Below are 18,382 nucleotides of genomic sequence, written 5' to 3'. Positions count from 1 at the left end.
ACCATCGCGGGGATTCAAACCACCGACCTCCTGATCGGCAAGCCCAAGATGCTCAGTGGTTTCGACCACAGCGTCACTGCATCCCTATAGTAATAGTTTGCTGGGGTTTGAAAGTGTAAAAGGTCTTACTGGATCTCCCCAGTAAGGTACAAACCCTCATGATAGACATAGAAAACACACGATAGACATAGAAAAGAATACAGAACTGCTCAGTGGTAGATTGATTACCTTGCCTCTGAGCATTGACCTTGAGTCTCACAGACTAAGCAGATAAACAATAGCTGCAAGCATTTTTTGAGAAAGTTTTGCATCCCTAAAACTCACAAACCTCGACAAGTTTATCCCAGGAGGGCTACGGCAATCGGTGGCTACTAGTCAGTGTGACTATATTCTGCCTGCACTGTCGGGGGCAGTAAAGGCTGGCTGGGAATCTCAAGTGGAAGAAAGCACTGTTGTAACTTATCAACATCATAAGAGGCTGCTGGATCAGGCCAATGGCTCATCTAGTCCAGCATCCTGTTCTCACGGTGGCCAAGCAGATCCCGGTGGGAAACCCACAAGCAAGGCTGGAGCACAACTGCGTCTCTTCCCCCCCCCCCTGCAGTTTCCAGCAACTGGCATATACAGAAGCATTGCTGCCTCGCAGCTGTTTTGCTTGCAGGAGTTCTATAATAATAGGCTTCTGGCTGGCTGCTCTGAGATCAGGATGCTGAACTGAACAGACCTCCTTTGCTCTAATCCAGCAAGGCTTTTTCTGATGCGCTTATGGGGATGGGCGCAGCATGAGCCTCTTCCTCCTTCCGGCAGGTCTCTCTCCCACCCATTGCCTCTGGCACACTGAGGGATTCCAGATTTGCAGGGGGGGTGAGATGGGCTTAACATTGCAAACAAGTCATTGGCAACAGTTGGGGTTTCGCCCAACAGAAACTGGATAAATGTGAATTTGGGGGGGGGGGATGCTGAAATATCAGTTTGCACTTTACTGCCATTGTGGGGGAGCTGCAAAATAAAAACTTTTGTGCCTTGTATCCAGTATATGTGCCTTGGCTGCATCTTGCGGGTGTGAGTTCCATAGTTTCACTAGGTGGTGTGTGTGAAGAAGTACTTTGTTTTGCCTGTTCCACTGTTGAGCTTCCTTGAATTCTCCTTGGTATCCAGTGGTCTAATGTGCTGGAATTTGCCAACATTTGTACACGCAAAGCCAACACCTGATAGGGAGAGAGAAGTACTGTACTCAAAGGACAAGCAGATTACTGAGAAATTGAGGAGCCAGAGTGGTTAATTGTCAGGCTAGAAGCTGGGGTACCAGAGTTTGAATCCTACTTGGTCATGAAACTCAATGGGTGACTTTGGGCTGATTGCTCACTCTCAGCCTAAACCCACCACACAGGGTTGATGTGAGCATAAAATGGGGTTAAAGGTAAAGGTAAAGGACCCCTTTGACAGTTAAGTCCAGTCAAAGGGATTGCGACACTCATCTCGCTTTCAGTCCAAGGGAACCAGCCATTTGTAGACAGACAGCTTTCCGGGTCATGTTTGCCAGCAGGATTAAATCGCTTCTGGCACAATGGGACACCGTGACGAGTTCCAGAGCACATTTACCTTCCTGCCGCAGCGGCACCTATTTATCTACTTGCACTGGTGTGCTTTCAAACTGCTAGGTTGCCAGGAGCTGATCGGCAAGCCCCAAGAGGCTCAGTGGTTTAGACCACAGTGCCACCCGCGTCCCATATAAAATGGGGAGGTGGAAGCCTATCTAAACCAGCTTGAGTTCCTTCCAGGAAAAGGTAGGATATGAATGGAATGAATGAATGAATGGGAAGATGGGATGGAACAGTGTGACTGGAAACTACTCCATGCTGCAACCCTTTTGTTTCAAGCTATGCCTGTTTGCATATTAATGTGAACTTCCGTTTATGCAACCAAAAGTAACCAACCACTAGAGAGGTACTGGCAGCGGTGGCGGCGTTATACACAAGGTAAAGTACCAAAAACGTACAGAAAAATGGGGGGACCCGTGCTAAGAGCTCCCTAAGATCTCAACAGCATGGGATGACGGCTGACTTGAGAGGTGGGGGAACAGATCGGGGAGAGGGAGGGTAGGATGGAAGGGGGGGGACAGGAGCACGGGGATTTGGGATTGCATTTGATCCAGCCCTCAATGGTATATGTGTTGTGCCGATGGAATGCCGTCGCACAAGGGGAAACCAAAAGGCATAACCAAAGATGGATGCAAAAGAAGCTTCCGCTCTTGCAGCTGTTGTGTTGGATTCCTTTCTTCTGCAGCTATTAAACCCTGCCATTCCTTAATACAAGAACTCTTGCACTAGTGGACAGAGAGTGTTGGCTATGGCTCAGCGTTCTCATTTTAACATTTTCAATATAAAGTGTCTAAAATTTTCTACAGCTTTGTGCACGTAGAAGGCAGTCCCCGCCTGAAAGCTCACTATGGAAAGAGACATACCGTAATGCAAGAGGAAAGGGGGAGGTGAAGGGAAGAGGAAATTGAGTGTTGGAAGCAGAAACTGCTCCTCTGAATAAATAAATAAAAAAATTTTAAAAATTGTTCAGTAGCACCTTACCAACTAAGTTTGTCTGGTTGTTGGGTGGGGGCTGGTGTGGCCTCTCCACCGTACCACGGTCTTAAAACATCAGCCAGAGTATTGCAAAGTATTGGAATTGAAACATGACAATTGAAAGTGTCATGCAACGAAGATCCCTATTTAAAGCAGCGTAACTTAATAGGATGTGGGTGGCGCTGTGGTCTAAACCACAGAGCCTAGGGCTTGCCGATCAGAAGGTCAGTGGTTCAAATCCCTGCGACGGGCTGAGCTCCTGTTGCTCGTTCCCAGCTCCTGCCAACCTAGCAGTTCGAAAGCACGCCAAAATGCAAGTAGATAAATAGGTACCGCTACAAGCGGGAAGGTAAACGACGTTTCCATGTGCTGCTCTGGTTCGCCAGAAGCGGCTTTTTCATGCTGGCCACATGACCTGGAAGCTGTACGCCGGCTCCCTTGGCCAATAACACGAGATGAGCGCCGCAACCCCAGAGTCGATCACAACTGGACCTAATGGTCAGGGGTCCCTTTACCTTTAGCTTAATGGGAAAACGAAATCTCTCAAAGCAAAGTTACAAATCTTGTCCGCTAGAGGGCAGAGGAGATCAAGCGTCTTCCAATTTTCTTGTACAGCGATCATGCGGTAAATGGTTTGCTTGACAACATAAGCAAGACTTGGAAAAGCCCTGCACCGTTCACAGTGCCACCAAGAGTCCTGTGTGTAGACCAGGGACAGCCAATGTAGAGCCTTCCAGATGTTTGGGACTACAACTCCCATCATACCTGGTTATTGGCTGGTGAGCGTTGCATTCCACAACATCTGGAAGATGCTATGTTGGCTATCTATCACAAAGACAGTACTGTACTTAGCTATAGGGACCAGTGTAAGGTTACCAGGCGTCCCTGTTTCCCAAGGACAGTCCCCGGATTTACAAATCAGTCCCCATACAAAATCCATTGAAACTGAAATGTGTCCCCAGATTCATTGAGAAAAATCTGGTAACCTTAGACCAGTGGTCCTAGGAACATAGGAAGCTCCCTTATGCTGCTGCAGACCCTTGGTCCATTTCACTCAGTATTGCCTACACTGATTGGCAGCAGCTCTCCAGGTTTTCAGGTGGTCTCTCCCAGAGATGCCAGGGATTGAACCTAGGACCAGATGACGTACCACCGAGCTCTATGCAACATAGCACAACTCCCTGTAACAGAGGTTGATTGTTATACATACACACACACATTCTTCTCCCATCACATGAGCAGTGGGGAATCTGTGGCTCTATACGTGCTGCTCCCCAGCATCCCTAATTGTCAGGGACTGGGCAGAGGAATGGTGGAGACCGCCTCTCCAGCCTGACCCTTCCAGAGAAGAAGAAGACAGTTTGGAATTACAACAGGGGTTTGAGGGAGATCACAGCTCTCAGAGGCAGATGGGGGGGGGAGCTGGGAAATAATGGGAGAGGAGGGGGAACAGTGGACAGTGTCTTTAGAAAGCATTCCAGACCCCCCCCCCCACAGAACCCGGTGAGCATTGAAAGTAGAGCAGAGACAAAGGGCACTTCTCAGCACCCATAGTGATGACGCATGGAGAGAGGGAGGGAGTGGAGACTCACTCAGGGCAATGCCATTATCCCCAAGAGGCTGCATTTCCAAGCCCCTCTCTGTGAATATTGAATAAAAAGCAGTTGGTAGGAACTATTGCTTGCCTTATCCGTTCCTGGTGACCTACCATGTAAGTTGGATCCACTGCCACCTGACCCTAACCACTGGTCATGCTGGCTGGGGCTGATGGAAGCTTGAGTCCATTGGCATCTAAAGAGCTGAAAGAAGCATGCAAGCTGGCTGGTGTTGAAAGAGGAACCAGACAATACTCAACAGTGAGCCAGTTCAAGGCTCACCCTACGACTGGCACACAAGGCTTAGTTGGTGGTCTCCCCAGTGGGCACTGCCTTGTGGCAGGGTCGTTTTGGTGGTGGTTCCCTGGTTGTGGAATGCCCTCCCTAGTGAGCTGCGCCTGTCTCCATCCCGATTCACTTTTCGGTGTCCTGTCACCCTCATTTAAGGAGGATATTGACAACCTAGAACCATGGGTGTACCCAGGACAAAGCTAGGGGGGCACACCAGCCACGCCCCAAGCCACGCCCCCAGCCACCCGATTGGCTAGCTGGCAATGATGTGGCCAGGATCCCCCCAGGAGGCATGGTCAACGTGCACACCCCCCAGAGAAAAGGGGGCCATTTGCAAGGCAGCACACAGAGCCACCCGCGCTTGCACTCCTGCCTCGCCCGCTCCTTTAATGGCAGCGGTGACTAAAACGAGGCAGCAGCCTCCATTGAAGGAAACCTGGACCTGGGCTAACTTCAGCCCACACTCTTTCAAGTCACAGCGAGCACAGCACAGAAAGTGCTGCCCCACAATGCTCCACGACACTTCATTTGCACTTCATTTGCACAATCTGTCAGGGGTTATTTAGCTGTGATGCCGGCATTGCAGCGGGCTGGACTAGATGACCCTCAGCATCCATTCCAGCTCTACAATTCTAGGAGGAGTCTGAAAGCATTCATCTCTACCCAGCTGCATTTAGTGCCTGAAGAATCCTGCTCTCTCAGCAGCTATTAGACTTCAGTCAAATCAAAAACTTAAGAAGGAATGGAACTGCTTAGAAGAATATATGACAAGACATCGTTCCAAAACAAATTTATTGATATGCACTGACTAAGTTCGTAAAGGAGTGGTAAAATTATTGTAAGATTGTTCTGGGGGCCAAAGTAACTGATATATACAGTATAATATAATGACAAGTTCAAAATATATTAAAGGATGTCGTGCTGTGGTGGAGGGAAGTCACAATAATAGAGTAAGATAGATACAGAATGGGAATTTTATCAATGTCATAATTTAAACTCTATAAGGCTTAGAACATATATTCCATGTTTTAATAATTAAACGAAATTAAGGTTTTTTAAAAAAAGAATCCTGCTCTCTGAACAGAGGCACCCTACCACTTCTTCCATGCAAGAGGATGCCACAGGTGCAAATGATTATGAAAAGCTGGTATTACTGTATCAAGTTCATCAGTTTTGTTGAATGAGTTAAAGTGAACAGTTTTACAATAATTTTATTTTCATTCAACCTAACCAATTTCTACTGTTTGGAATTTTATTGCGTTATTTTCTTCCTTCGTGTAAACTACTATCCTGAATAATGCTTTTTATAGAGCAGCGGGCACTGAATAATGCTTTTTATAGGGCAGCGGGATGAGTTTATGGAATCGAGTTGGGAGGTGGCCAGAAAAGGTGTTTGGGAGCCACTGGCGGAGAATCAAACCGTGCGATCCTAAACCACGGAGTTAGCCCCACCCTGTATAATCGATCACAAGACGTGGCACGCGCGCACAATTTGAATGGCAAGGCCTATCAGTTTTTTGGGGGGGGCTAGGAGTTGGCTCCTATGCACCCCGCTGAAGGCCCCCAAATAAGGACCCCCACCGCCGCCAACTCCTTCGGAGCTGCAGCTCTCCAGCCAGGACCAGCAGCAGCCGCCTCAGTCCCTGGATCTCCTTCCCTCTCTCCCCGCCGCCGGAGCGCCTGACCAATGCGGCATTTCCTGGCTGGCCGGCCGCCCCTCCTGCCGCCGCCGCGAGGGGCGAGCAGGAGGCAGCGGCGGCGCTCGCACTGCAGCTTCCGGCCGGGCTCTTGCAGCAGGCAGCAGCCAGGAGGAGCCGGAGCCGCCGCTGGGGAGCCAGGCTGCCCGAGGAGGGCCCCAGAGCGCATGGAGAAGCCGCCGCGGAGGGCCCGGCGCGCCGGAGATGGAGACGCCGCCGTCGGCTGCAGCGCGCTCCTCCTCTCGCTACTGCTGCTTCTCCTTCTCCTGCTGGGTTGCGGGGCGGCGGCAGCGGCCGCCCAGGAGCTGAATCCCCGCGGGAGGAACGTGTGTCCGGCGCCGGGGTAAGCAAGAGCGAGCCGTCGCGGGGAGAGAGGTCCGGGGCGCGCCAAGGAGACCCCCTCGCCAAGTTTTTTACGCGCGGGGAATGGGGACGCGCGGAGAGGGCTCCGCTCCATGGGGTGCGCTGGGGCGCTTCTGGGAAGCCACTTTCCCCCAACCCGGCTCGTTTGAAGCAGCCAAAGGCTTGGATTTCGTTTCGTCTCGTGCACCCGCGCCCTTGGAAGAGGCGCAGGGGCGCTATTGTGTTGTGTTAGACATTCATTTGGGGCGCGGGTGTCTACAGTACGGCTCGGGGTTATTGCTTTTTCCTTTATTACTGGGGCTGGATGGATAGAATATCCTGGTCCACCAGTGTGATGCTGCACCACATCTGGCCCCCGGCCTTTCTAAGGAGATAGGATATGCCTTCTAATCCCTTCCGTACATGATGCCTGCCCCCCCCAAACTTCCTAGAAGATGTCTCTTCCTTCCACCCGTCCCGCAAGCTTCTCCCCCCCTCCCACCGCCGCAACCAGTCTCTCTTGGCATGGGACGTGTGTAGGAGGAGAGACGGGGCAGAGAAGATGTCCCTTCTTGAACCAGATGTGGAGATTGATGGAGGGCCTCCCGACTACCATTATGTCCCCCTTTAAAAAAAAAGTTTGGTGGGTTCTCCTTGCTGGGCAGTGCTAGTGGCTTTTGGGACAGGTGGGTGACACCCCCCCCTTCCCTATCATGTCAGCTGGGTTGTGTGCTCCTTTCCAAAGGGTGGGTGCAAACAAGGGGTCCCTATCCCCTCCCTCCCTCATCCTGGCTGGACAGGCTCCCCCCTCTGTCGCCCCGCGTGGATTTCCTTCAGGCGTTTTCGACAGCTTCCTCCCCAACCCCTTCCCTCCTCGCTTGGAGACCTCCCATGCCTGCTTGAACCAATTTCCTCTCGGGAGGGGGCATCCCTCGAGAGTTGAGAGAATCCCCTCTTTTAGGTATGCACGATGGTCACTTTTAGGCTTGCTTGCAAGGATGGGCGGGGGGGGGGAGGTTAACCTAAAGCCCACCCCCCACCTCACTGGGATTAAAGGGGGCCCTAGGGGTGGGGGGTGTTAATTGATTTAGTCTATAGGAAACCTGTATTTAAGCTGTGGATGATGCCAACAGCAGCAGCAACAGCAACAGCAGCAACAGGCTCTCCATTGGAAGCCTCTGCTTTCCCCTAACCCTCCAGCAAAAACCGCTTTCCAGAGGATTAACCCCATCCTATACCTAACGGTCTCAAGATGTGGGGGTTTCGGTTCCCCCTTCCTCCCCCATCTTCCTTCCTCCACAGGGCACATTGCCCACTGAGAGCCATATCGTGCCAGAGCTGCTCCCCCCCCCCAAAAAAAATTACTGTATGGCAATAAGAGCAAAAAAACCATTTTTGACATTTCAGGGGATCCCCTCCCCTTCTTGACAGGTAAACCCCCCCCCCATTTTTTTCCATCAAAGAACAAAACGCACGCCAAAAAAAAAGGAAAAGAAACCCACCCGCCATCCCCCTTCCAAGTGTAACTTAAAACCCGATGGAAAGAGACGGTACATCTGTTTTCGATTTAAACTCTTGCAAACAAGCTCGCTTAGGCGAGAGGGCTTTGCAGGCTCTGCTGTGGAATTTCTGGATGAGGTTTCTCTCTCGCGCTTTTACCATAACCGCCCCCCCCCCCAACACAGACAAACACACACACCAGAAGCGCTCTCTGGTCCTCGTTTTTCCTGACCGAGACAAAGTCTGTTTTGTGATGAAGGAAAAAGCTGGTCAAAATTGGAGGGGAGAGGGGCAGAAATGTGGTTTATGGTAGCTTCTTCTTTTTTAGGGTATTTGGGTGGGCGCCCTCCGAAAGGGGCTTCATCAAGCAGCGGGATCCACAAAGCCAACTGCTCAAGTGCAGACTTGGATTAACTGTAGTTGCTCACAGGCTGAAGGGCACATAAAGATTTTCCGTACAGTTAAAGCACACAGACCCAAAATAATCGTTTACCCCTCACAGAGCTACAGTTCCCAGCGCATTTAACAAACTACGGTTCCTGGGATTCTTGCGAGATGGCTGTTTTAAATGTATGGCAGCCGAGACCTCAAAACCCAGTATCAAAATTGGCCTCCAACTCTAGGGGCGATCAGAAAGGAGCTTATTTCATTTTGTTGTTGTTTAGTCGTTTAGTCGTGTCCGACTCTTCGTGACCCCATGGACCATAGCACGCCAGGCACTCCTGTCTTGCACTGCCTCCTGCAGTTTGGTCAAACTCATGTTTGTAGCTTCAAGAACACTGTCCAACCATCTCGTCCTCTGTCGTCCCCTTCTCCATGTGCCCTCCATCTTTCCCAACATCAGGGTCTTTTCCAAGGATTCTTCTCTTCTCATGAGGCGGCCAAAGTATTGGATCATGTTTAATTCTTGCCTTTTCCTTCAAGGAGCTCAAGGCGGCGTACATGGCTCTCCCTGCCCCTCATTCAATCCCCATAACAACCCTGCGAGGTAGGATAGGCTGAGAGGCAGTGACTGGCCTTCCCACCCAGTGAGTTTGGTGGCTGGGTGAGGATTTGAACCCTGCTTTCCCAGGTCTGACGCTCTAACTGCTGCACCACACTGCCTCAGCTTGAAACCTGTTAGTAGATTTCCGTGTTTCTTTAGAGTGACCAAACGTTCGGACTTCCAGTTGTTCAGCAGTAACAGCAACTGAGCTCTCCCCCTGGTTAGGCTGTCGAAATGCAGAATATTTGGGGAGTGGGTTTTTGTATGGAAAACTGGAAGCTTTCCATTTCGGTCCTCCAGACAAATTCATGTGCTTAGAGTAGCCATCCAGATGTTTTAAAGACTACAACTCCCATCAGCCCCAGCCAGCATGGCGGTGCGATTTTGGGGCTGATGGGAATTGTAGTCCAGAACATCGGGGGGGGGGAGCCTGGATAGGCTTTCCTGAATGAAAATGCTTTAAACTGGCGGTGGAAAAAAAAGGACAGCAAAGTCTCCTTGCCTGATGTCAAGAGGCAGAGTTCCAATGTATTGGGTGCTAAAGCACTAAAAGTCGTGGCATGGGTATTATTTGGTGCCTGTAACAGTGCCAGTTTGGGTCCCATTTAAAGGCAATCTTCCTGAACTCTCCAAAAGCCTACACTAACCACCCTTTGAAAAGTCACCCTTTGCAGTACAGTTCTACAGCCCAAAATGTGTTACATCCTGGTTAAAGTATGCCCGTGTTTGTGAAGTTCACTTCCAAAAATGCATTATGTTAGGGGAGAAACGGTTGGCAGTCAACGCGTATTATTAGGGGGAAAATTCGGACTGAAAAGTTGGTGGCTTTCCACGATATATATATATTTTTAATTGCAAATAAATGGCTGAAGAAATATGGAGAGCTGAAGTTAAGATTTGAGAAAGAGAAAAGAACAGAAATTGACAAGAGTCATCCATCCCTCTGTGTGTGTGTGTGTGCGTGTGCACGCAGGTCTTTGGATAATAGCTCCATTCAGAGAAAGAGCTCTGGGCTACACCCCCTCCCCATGTTACAGCACATGTTTGAGGAGGGGGCACTATGCAGGCAGGGAGGTCTTGTGGAAGCTGGTCCCACATACTCCCCTCCAATTTCCTCTCAGTTTTCAGTAACCTTCCTGGAAGAGAGTGTTATAGATTATTATTATTATTATTATTATTATTAATTATTATTATTATTATTTATTATTATTATTTCTATCCCACCCTATACCCGAAGGTCTCAGGCCGCTTCACATAAAGCAAGCACATCCAACTTCTTAGAGACTGCAATCTATTCACAGTAAAAAAACCAAACTGGCAGTGATCTAGCCATTGTCATTGGAGAATTGACCAGAGTTGTTGAGCTTTTTTTAGGGACCAAAAATTGTTGAACTTTTTATTTTTGTTTCTCTGTGTGTGTGTGTTGCTTTTTTTGGGATCGACCAGGATTGACCAGGGACACCCCAAAATCGAGCATGTTAGACATGCCTGACATAAAAGATCACATACATAAATTCAAAATACAAACAGCAACCCAATAAAAAAACCCTAAAAAGAGGCATTTTAAAAAGGGTAAATGGACCCTTGACCATTAGGTCCAGTCGTGACTGACTCTGGGGTTGCAGCGCTCATCTCGCGTTATTGGCTGAGGGAGCCGGCATACAGCTTCCAGGTCATGTGGCCAGCATGAAAAAGCCGCTTCTGGCGAACCATAGCAACACACGGAAACGCTGTTTACCTTCCCGCTGTAGCGGTACCTATTTATCTGTTTGCACTTTGACGTGCTTTTGAACTCCTAGGTTGGCAGGAGCTGGGACCGAGCAACGGGAGCTCACCCCGTCACAGGGATTCGAACCGCCGACCTTCTGATCAGCAAGCCCTAGGCTCAGTGGTTTAACCACAGCGCCACCTGGGTCCCCATAGTTAAACCACAGTGCATAGTTAAACCATGGAACTCACTGCCACAGGAGGCAGTGACGGCGGCCAACTTGGATGGCTTTAAAAAGAGGATTTGTTTCTTTACTTTTATTAAAACGTGTAGAATGCCCATTTCATTAAAAAAAAATATCAAAGCGGTTTACAAATGGGCAGATGCATGGAGGAGAAGACCATCCATGATGGATGGCTCTGCTTGGCCTCCACGGTGAGAGGAAGCAATGCTTCTAAATACCAGTTGCCGGATACTGCAGGAGGGGAGAGAGGCTGTTGTGCTCCGGTCATGCCCAAGGGCTTCCTTTTGGAGCATCTGCTTGGCCACTGTGAGAACAGGATGCTGGGCTAGGTGGGCCACTGGCCTGATCCTGCAGGCACTTGCTATGTTCTTATGAATACTCTTATTTAAATATATGACACAGACACACTCCTGCCAGCAATCGTGCGGCAGCATTTTCACTCTAAGCACTCATGGCCTCCCCCCAAGAATTGTGGGAAGTGTAGTTTGTTAAGCATGCTGAGACCCTTATTCTGCTCTCGGAGCTACAATTCCTGGGGTTGTTTAACCTTCAGTCGCTCTTCCATGGGATGCCAGGGATTTGACGTTCTTCATGCAGAGCGGATGCTCTGCCGTAGATGACTACGGTGTCCAAAACTTTTCTCGCAGCCTAACCTGCCTCATGGTGTCATTGTAAGGATAAAATTGAGGGGAGAGGATAGAGAAGAGATGCAAGGGCAGTGCCTCGAGGTGCTAGTAGCCAGTGTGGTGTAGTGGTTAAGAGTGGTAGACTCGTAATCTGGGGAACCGGGTTCGCGTCTCCGCTCCTCCACATGCAGCTGCTGGGTGACCTTGGGCTAGTCACACTTCTCTGAAGTCTCTCAGCCCCACCCACCTCACAGGAAGCTATACGCCGGCTCCCTCGGCCAATAATGCGAGATGGGCGCGCAACCCCAGAGTCGGTCACGACTGGACCTAATGGTCAGGGGTCCCCTTTACCTTTATTTCAGATACCGGCAGTCTTGCTTGTCCAACCCTGTGGCGTGGAATCTGCCTTTGTCCTCAGCTGTGAGTCTATACCAAAGGCGCTTCCTGACCATCACTAGCTTTTGTAATGGAATCCAATGGTGTTGCAGAAAATTCAGGTTGTGCAGTACAGTGGCAACTGGGTAGGAGGCCTTGTGCAACAGACCCACCCCTGAAAAAGATCAGACTTCTTTGCAGTTAGGAAAGTGATGGGGACTGAAAAGGGTGAGATAACACTTTTGATGCAACATCATCTAACCTCCCTGCAAACGCTCGGTAAAGAGCTGAAGGCACCAAAACTCATTGCAAATGTTGTACAAGAAAATCAGGATGAATGCTTAATAAACGGGTCATTTGGGAGCACACCGCGATCCCTTTCCTAGACAAGTTATTTCTGTGTGTTGTAGTGGTTAGAGAGTGTCTGCCCAGGACCTGGGAGACCAGGGTTCAAATTCCCACTCAGCCACCAAGCTCACTGGGTGTGACCTTGGGAGCCAGTCACTGCCTCTCAGCCTAGCCTACCTCACAGGGTTGTTGCGGGGTGTGAATTAGAATCATGGAGTTGGAAGGGACCCTGAGGATCATCTAGTGACTAGTCCAACCCCCTGCCATGCAGGAGTATGCGGCTGTCCGATGCGGGGACCGAACCTGCAACCTTGGCATTATCAATACCATGCTGTAACTAACTAAGCTATTACCTGGGGATTTTGCAGAGGGAAAGAACCATGTACGCCACCTTGAGGTCTGTGGGGACAGAGGTGGGCTATAAATACAACAGATAAATAAATAAGTTGTGTTTTGCTTGTACAGTATTTAATACTGTACACACCAAGCCGCCATTGATGTGCTTGCTGCCAGTCTGTGTTGTGGAGTCAATCCTGCGGTTCTATATCCTCCCAGATGTGCCCCTCGGGAATTCTGGAAGGCCAGGGGTGCTCCTTTTGGATGGGAAAATCATTTTCCAAAATGTGGGGGAAATCCATTTCTTAAGTTCATTAGTAAAGGTAACTTTACCTGACCATTAGGTCCAGTCGTGACCGACTCTTTGGTTGCGGCGCTCATCTTGCGTTTTTGGCCGAGGGAGCCAGTGTACAGCTTCCAGGTCATGTGGCCAGCATGACAAAACTGCTTCTGGCAAACCAGAGCAGCACATGGAAACGCCATTTACCTTCCCGCTGGAGCGGTTCCTATTTATCTACTTGCATTTTGATGTGCTTTCGAACTGCTAGGTTGGCAGGAGCTGGGACCGAGCAACGGGAGCTCACCCCGTCGCAGGGATTCGAACTGCCGACCTTCTGATCAGAACAAATGGCAGTTACAAACACAGTACCAGCCTCATTTCATTTAATTATTATTTTTTAATCCCCAAAAGCCTTCACCTCCCCCTCTGTTTTTGGCGTAAGAGAGAGCTGTGAACACCAAGGGTTTAAAATAATGGCATATCAGGCAACCTTTCAGCTGTTTACTAAACTCAGCATGCTGCATGAGATCTTTTTCTAGGCTATCGGGAAATCTTCCAATGCAGATTCGAAAATTACTCTTATCTTAATTTGCATGGGATTCCCCCCCCCCCAAAAAAATTGCCCACATCGCTTGCTCGTCCACTTCTATTCTGGCTCCCCTAAGAATATTTTTTTCTGGGATGGCAAAACATCATGGGGCCAGGCTGTGGGGCTCACCATGTGATTTTAATATATATGTTCGATGTTGGGGGTTGGGGGGGGAATGCAGCCTGCGTAATTCAAGAGGGAGCCAGTGACATCACTGTGGGCATTAGCTGGTGGGAATCTTGTCGCTTAACCAGTTTGATTCCAGTTCCTCTGCTGCCATGTGAAAGGAACGGTGCTTTAGATCAGCATTGTAAGAGCTTTATTGGGGTGTGCACCCAGACAGAATCTGGGAAAGGGGTTTCACACTACCTCTTTTTTTTGAAATCTGGAAACAGCCCCTGTGACTGACTCAGGATGCAGCAGAAATTCAATCCCTTTCCCAATTAAAGGTGAATTTCTCTTATTCACATTTAAGGAACGGGGTGGTTATGGAGATTAAATGAGGACTACAGCCCGGGAGACCAGGGTTCCAACCCGCAAATGCAGCCTAAATAACCACCAAAAGAACCTCTGCCCCTGCTATTTTATTTGCTTGCTGCATTTATATCTCCAGGTGGGAGGATTTGAACCCTTGGCTTCTCCCAGGTCCTAGTTTGACACTCTTAAGCACTACACTGCCCCTGGCTCATGGGCCTTTGACCCTTCTCATCCGCTGGCATGCGGCCCCCATAAAGTCACCTTTGGGGGAGTGCGGCCCTCGGACTGGAAAAAAAAAGCTTGCGGTGGTTTCCCCCCCCCCACGCCGAGCCTTTTCTAACCCGCTCTCTTTCTCTGCCAACAGCTCTGCTGGATTCGTCTGCTGCTCAGGATGGAGGCAACAGGGCGAGGAATGTTTGATAGGTAAGAGCAAGCCTTCCCCCGCTTTCCTCCTCCGTCTCTACGCAGGTTCAAGGCTGCCCAAATGAATAACCCCTTCCCTTTTCGGCTTGAGGAGGGGATTCCTTTCCCTTCCATCTCCCAAGATCCTAAGGTGAGGGTCCTTGGCATGCACGGTTTAATGCCCTCCTTCTCGAGGGTCCTCTCCAGGCCTCTGATGGAAGCCACCTTACCCCGTTCGTCTATCTCTCCACCGATCTCTCTCTCTCTCTCTCTCTCTCGATTCATCTACTTTGCCTGTTTCATCTTCATGTAGTTCATATCAAGTGTGGGGAACTTTTGCCCCTCCAGATAGGACTACAACTCCCATCGTCCTTGGCTACTGGATTGTGCTTGCCAGGGCTGATGGCAACTATGGAGTTTAGAAGAGCCTGTGTGGGGAACTCCTTTTCTTTTGTCTGTCCTGAATCTCCCAACACTCAACTTCACTGGCTGCCCCATGACGTCTGGAGTCATGCGAGAAGGAGAAATGCTTTTCTCTGGTGGCTTTCTCCATGCCGTGCAAAATTTAAGGCTCTTCTCTCATGTCAACTCTTGCTACTGCTCAGTATCGTCTGCACGGGCTGGCAGCAGCTCTCCTGGGTTGCAGAATGCCTTTCTTAATTTTCCGATGGCTCTGTCTTTGCACAGCTTTGCTATCGAGAAGGGGAGCAGCCTGTAGCCTTGTGTTGGATTGTCATAATATACAAAATATAGTCCGGCCCTCCACATGGTCTGAGGGACGGTGGACCGGCCCACGGCTGAAAAAGGTTGCTAACCCCTGGGGTTGGGCTTTGAAATGCAGACTCCAGCAACTTGACTAAAACCCTGGGTGTGTCAGCTTTCATTTCTAAAACTCAGCTTGTTTGCAGTCCTCATGGCCAGACATGGCTTTATTGCTCCATTTCCCTCTTTCTCTCCTAACCCACGTCCTGCTTTTTGCCACCGTCTAAAAATGACAACGTTCTGATATGCTTTTTGGTAGAACGCCCAGCTTCACTAGGTGCCTATAAGTTCCAGTGTTACAAGACAGAGAGGAAAACTATTCTCTATCTCAGTGGTATGCAGTGAATTTTTTTGCAGAGGAACAGTGAGGGCCAGAGGCACCAGCTTGTGAGGGGATGGCGGTGGGATGTTGCTCACATGAGCATCGCACCTCCCACCCTATGTGGGCAGAAGCTCCCCGGGCTTTTGGAAAGGAGGCGCTATGCTTTAATACTTACTGGAGACATTTAGGGGAATAGCCTAGTCCTTCTGGTCCACTGAACACACAAAACTGCTCTATCTGCTTTCTCCATGCCATGTTTAATCAAGTTACTAGTCCTCATGACTGCCCAGAGTCGCCTGGAAATTTGAGGGCATCACCTGGGAGAAGTCTCAGGAGACAGATAGTTGCAGAGGAAGCTTTTCAGTGGTTTACAGTGGGGGGGGGCAGCTTCACCACCCTGTATTCTCTAGCTCCTTGCTCTTACCCTGATTGCTGGTAGAAACTGGATGGATTTCACATGATTTGGTGCAGTTTGCAGAATTAGCTTTTCATGCGGCAGAATTTGAATTTGCCAGTGCGTGGCGTGCAGCCCTGGCTGTTGGCCACCTGAGGGAACAAGCGAGGATGCACCATATGTGAGAGGCAGCGGTGGTGTAGTGGTTAGAGTGTCAGACCAGGACCTGGGCGACACCAGAGTTCATACCCCCACTTGGCCATGAAGCTCACTGGGCAACTTTGTGCCAGACTCTGCCTCTCGGTCTAGCCTACCTCACAGGGTTATTGTGGGGGCTAAATGAGGGGGGGGAAGCCAGGTATACCACCTTGAGCTCCTGGGAGTAAAAGAAGGTGAGATACAATTCCACATACTGTATGCAATTTATTTATGCAGCAAACAAATGCCCCAACACAGCTTATTTTAAATCAGGCTCCTCCGAGGCAAGGCCAGTGGTGGGCGTAGGGGTTTGAGTGTTGGACTAAGACCTGGGAGACCAGGATTCGAATCCTCCCACTTGGCTATGAAGCTCACCGGCTGTGATCTTGGGGTCTAGTTGCTGTCTCTCAGGGTCATTTTGGGGATTAAATGAGGAAGGGGGAGCAGAACACTTTGAGCTACTTGGACAAAAGGGGTCGGTGGAAGTACAGTAAATAAACAAACGCCCCCTGAACAGCCTGGGTGCGGGGAGCAGGGTTCCCCCCCCCCCGTTTGCTCTTAGCAGAATTATTGCTTGCCCAGGCAAAAAGCTGGAAGAAAAGAAGCAGCAGTTTCTCCACCGTTCCTTCACTGTTCTCTGTTGTCCGTAGCCAGAAGGTCCCCCCTCGGCGCTGGAACTTGGCATCCTGAGGTTCCGGCTGGAATCCTTTGTAGAACTCGGCCGAGCGGGGAGAGGGAGGCTGCACAAGTTCTCGGGACTTGGAGTCCCAAGGCGCTGCTGGGAAACTTGGAGGAGCTATTTTTGGAGGCCTATTAAATCCGCCGCCGTTCCAGTTGGCTGAGGGCCCCCCCTTCCTTTCCTGTGGAGTAATATTTCTCGGTGCTGATCAACAGCGGCCGCCTCCTTGCCTCGGGAGCAGCCAGCCTCTGTGTGTGTGTGTGCACGCACACAATTGTCCAGATCAGTGTTCACATCTCCAGGCCGGCAGCAGACCTGCTGTGAGCCGAGGGGCTTCTGCCTCCTCTGGTGATGGTTCCTTCGGGGCAGAAAAAAGAAAGTCCTTCATTCAGGGCATAGCGAAACTATGGAACGCCCTCCCGCAGGAGGCAGTGATGGGCACCAACCTAGGTAAAGGTAAAGGGATCCCTGACCATTAGGTCCAGTCGTGACCGACTCTGGGGTTGCGGCACTTATCTCACGTTATTGGCCGAGGGAGCCGGCGTACAGCTTCCAGGTCATGTGGCCAGCATGACAAAGCCGCTTCTGGCGAACCAGAGCAGCACACGGAAACGGCGTTTACCTTCCCGCTGTAGCGGTACCACCTATTTATCTACTTGCACTTTGATGTGCTTTTGAACTGCTAGGTTGGCAGGAGCAGGGACCGAGCAACGGGAGCTCACCCCGTCGCGGGGATTCGAACCGCCAACCTTCTGATTGGCAAGCCCTAGGCTCTGTGGTTTAACCTACAGCGCCACCTGCGTCTTAAGTTTAAAGCCAACCTAGATGGCTTTAAAAGAGGATCCGACCAATTAATGGAGGAAAAGGCTATCGATGGGTACCAGCCACAATGGCTGTGCTCTGCCTCTCCAGTTAGAGGCAGCAATGCTTCTGAATACCAATAATAATAATAATAATAATTTATTATTTATACCCCGCCCATCCATTTTTTTTTGAATAGATATTTATTGATTTTCACAATAGAAAAGGGATTTACAAAGGTTTAGAAAGGATGGGGGAGATACAAAAAAGCAAAAATACAAAAGTCAGGAAAAACAGAAAAAAACAGAAAAGAAAAAAGAAAAAATAGAAAACTATATAACTTATCTTTATCACAGTGTATATTGGGACCTCCTCGGGTTCCCGTCCCTGTGTTTCTCAAACACACTTCCAATTTAGCAAATTCTACCTCTAAATATTCACTTTTAATACTAAGTTCTTATTTTCTATTCTAAAATAACCTCTTTTACCTAATCCACAGATTTATTTACCACTTAATTTCTATTCTTAAAATATTACTTTAGCGTATTTTTTTAAATACAATTTAAAATCTTTCCACTCTTCTTCAATTGCTTGTTCTCCCTGGTTGCGGATTCGTCCGGTCATCTCTGCCAATTCCATAAATTCCATCATCTTCATCTGCCATTCATCAATCGTTGGTAACGTTTGCTGCTTCCAGTATTTAGCGATCAACAGTCTCGCAGCTGCAGTGGCATACATGAAAAAGGATACCTTTCTCTTGGGAATCTCCTTCCCTACAATGCCCACTAGGAATGCCTCTGGTCTCTTCACCAATGTGCCTTTTAGCACTTTCTTAAGTTCATTATAAATCTTATT

At 49.5% G+C, this 18,382-nt stretch overlaps 1 protein-coding gene across 1 annotated transcript in view; it reads left to right on the top strand.

The window, feature by feature from the left end:
- Positions 1-5,826: 5,826 nt before the first annotated feature.
- Positions 5,827-18,382, top strand: part of SCARF2 (scavenger receptor class F member 2) — a 61,473-nt gene continuing 48,917 nt past the window's right edge. The window contains exons 1-2 of the mRNA XM_035098795.2: positions 5,827-6,502; positions 14,334-14,392. Coding sequence (XP_034954686.2) covers positions 6,150-6,502; positions 14,334-14,392 — 412 coding nt within the window. The 5' untranslated portion in view covers positions 5,827-6,149. The remainder of the gene's footprint in view (positions 6,503-14,333; positions 14,393-18,382) is intronic.

This window comes from Zootoca vivipara, chromosome 17 (genome assembly GCF_963506605.1).
Source record: "Zootoca vivipara chromosome 17, rZooViv1.1, whole genome shotgun sequence".
Taxonomy (NCBI): Eukaryota; Metazoa; Chordata; class Lepidosauria; order Squamata; family Lacertidae; genus Zootoca; species Zootoca vivipara.
This window is presented reverse-complemented; position numbering and strand designations above follow the sequence as displayed.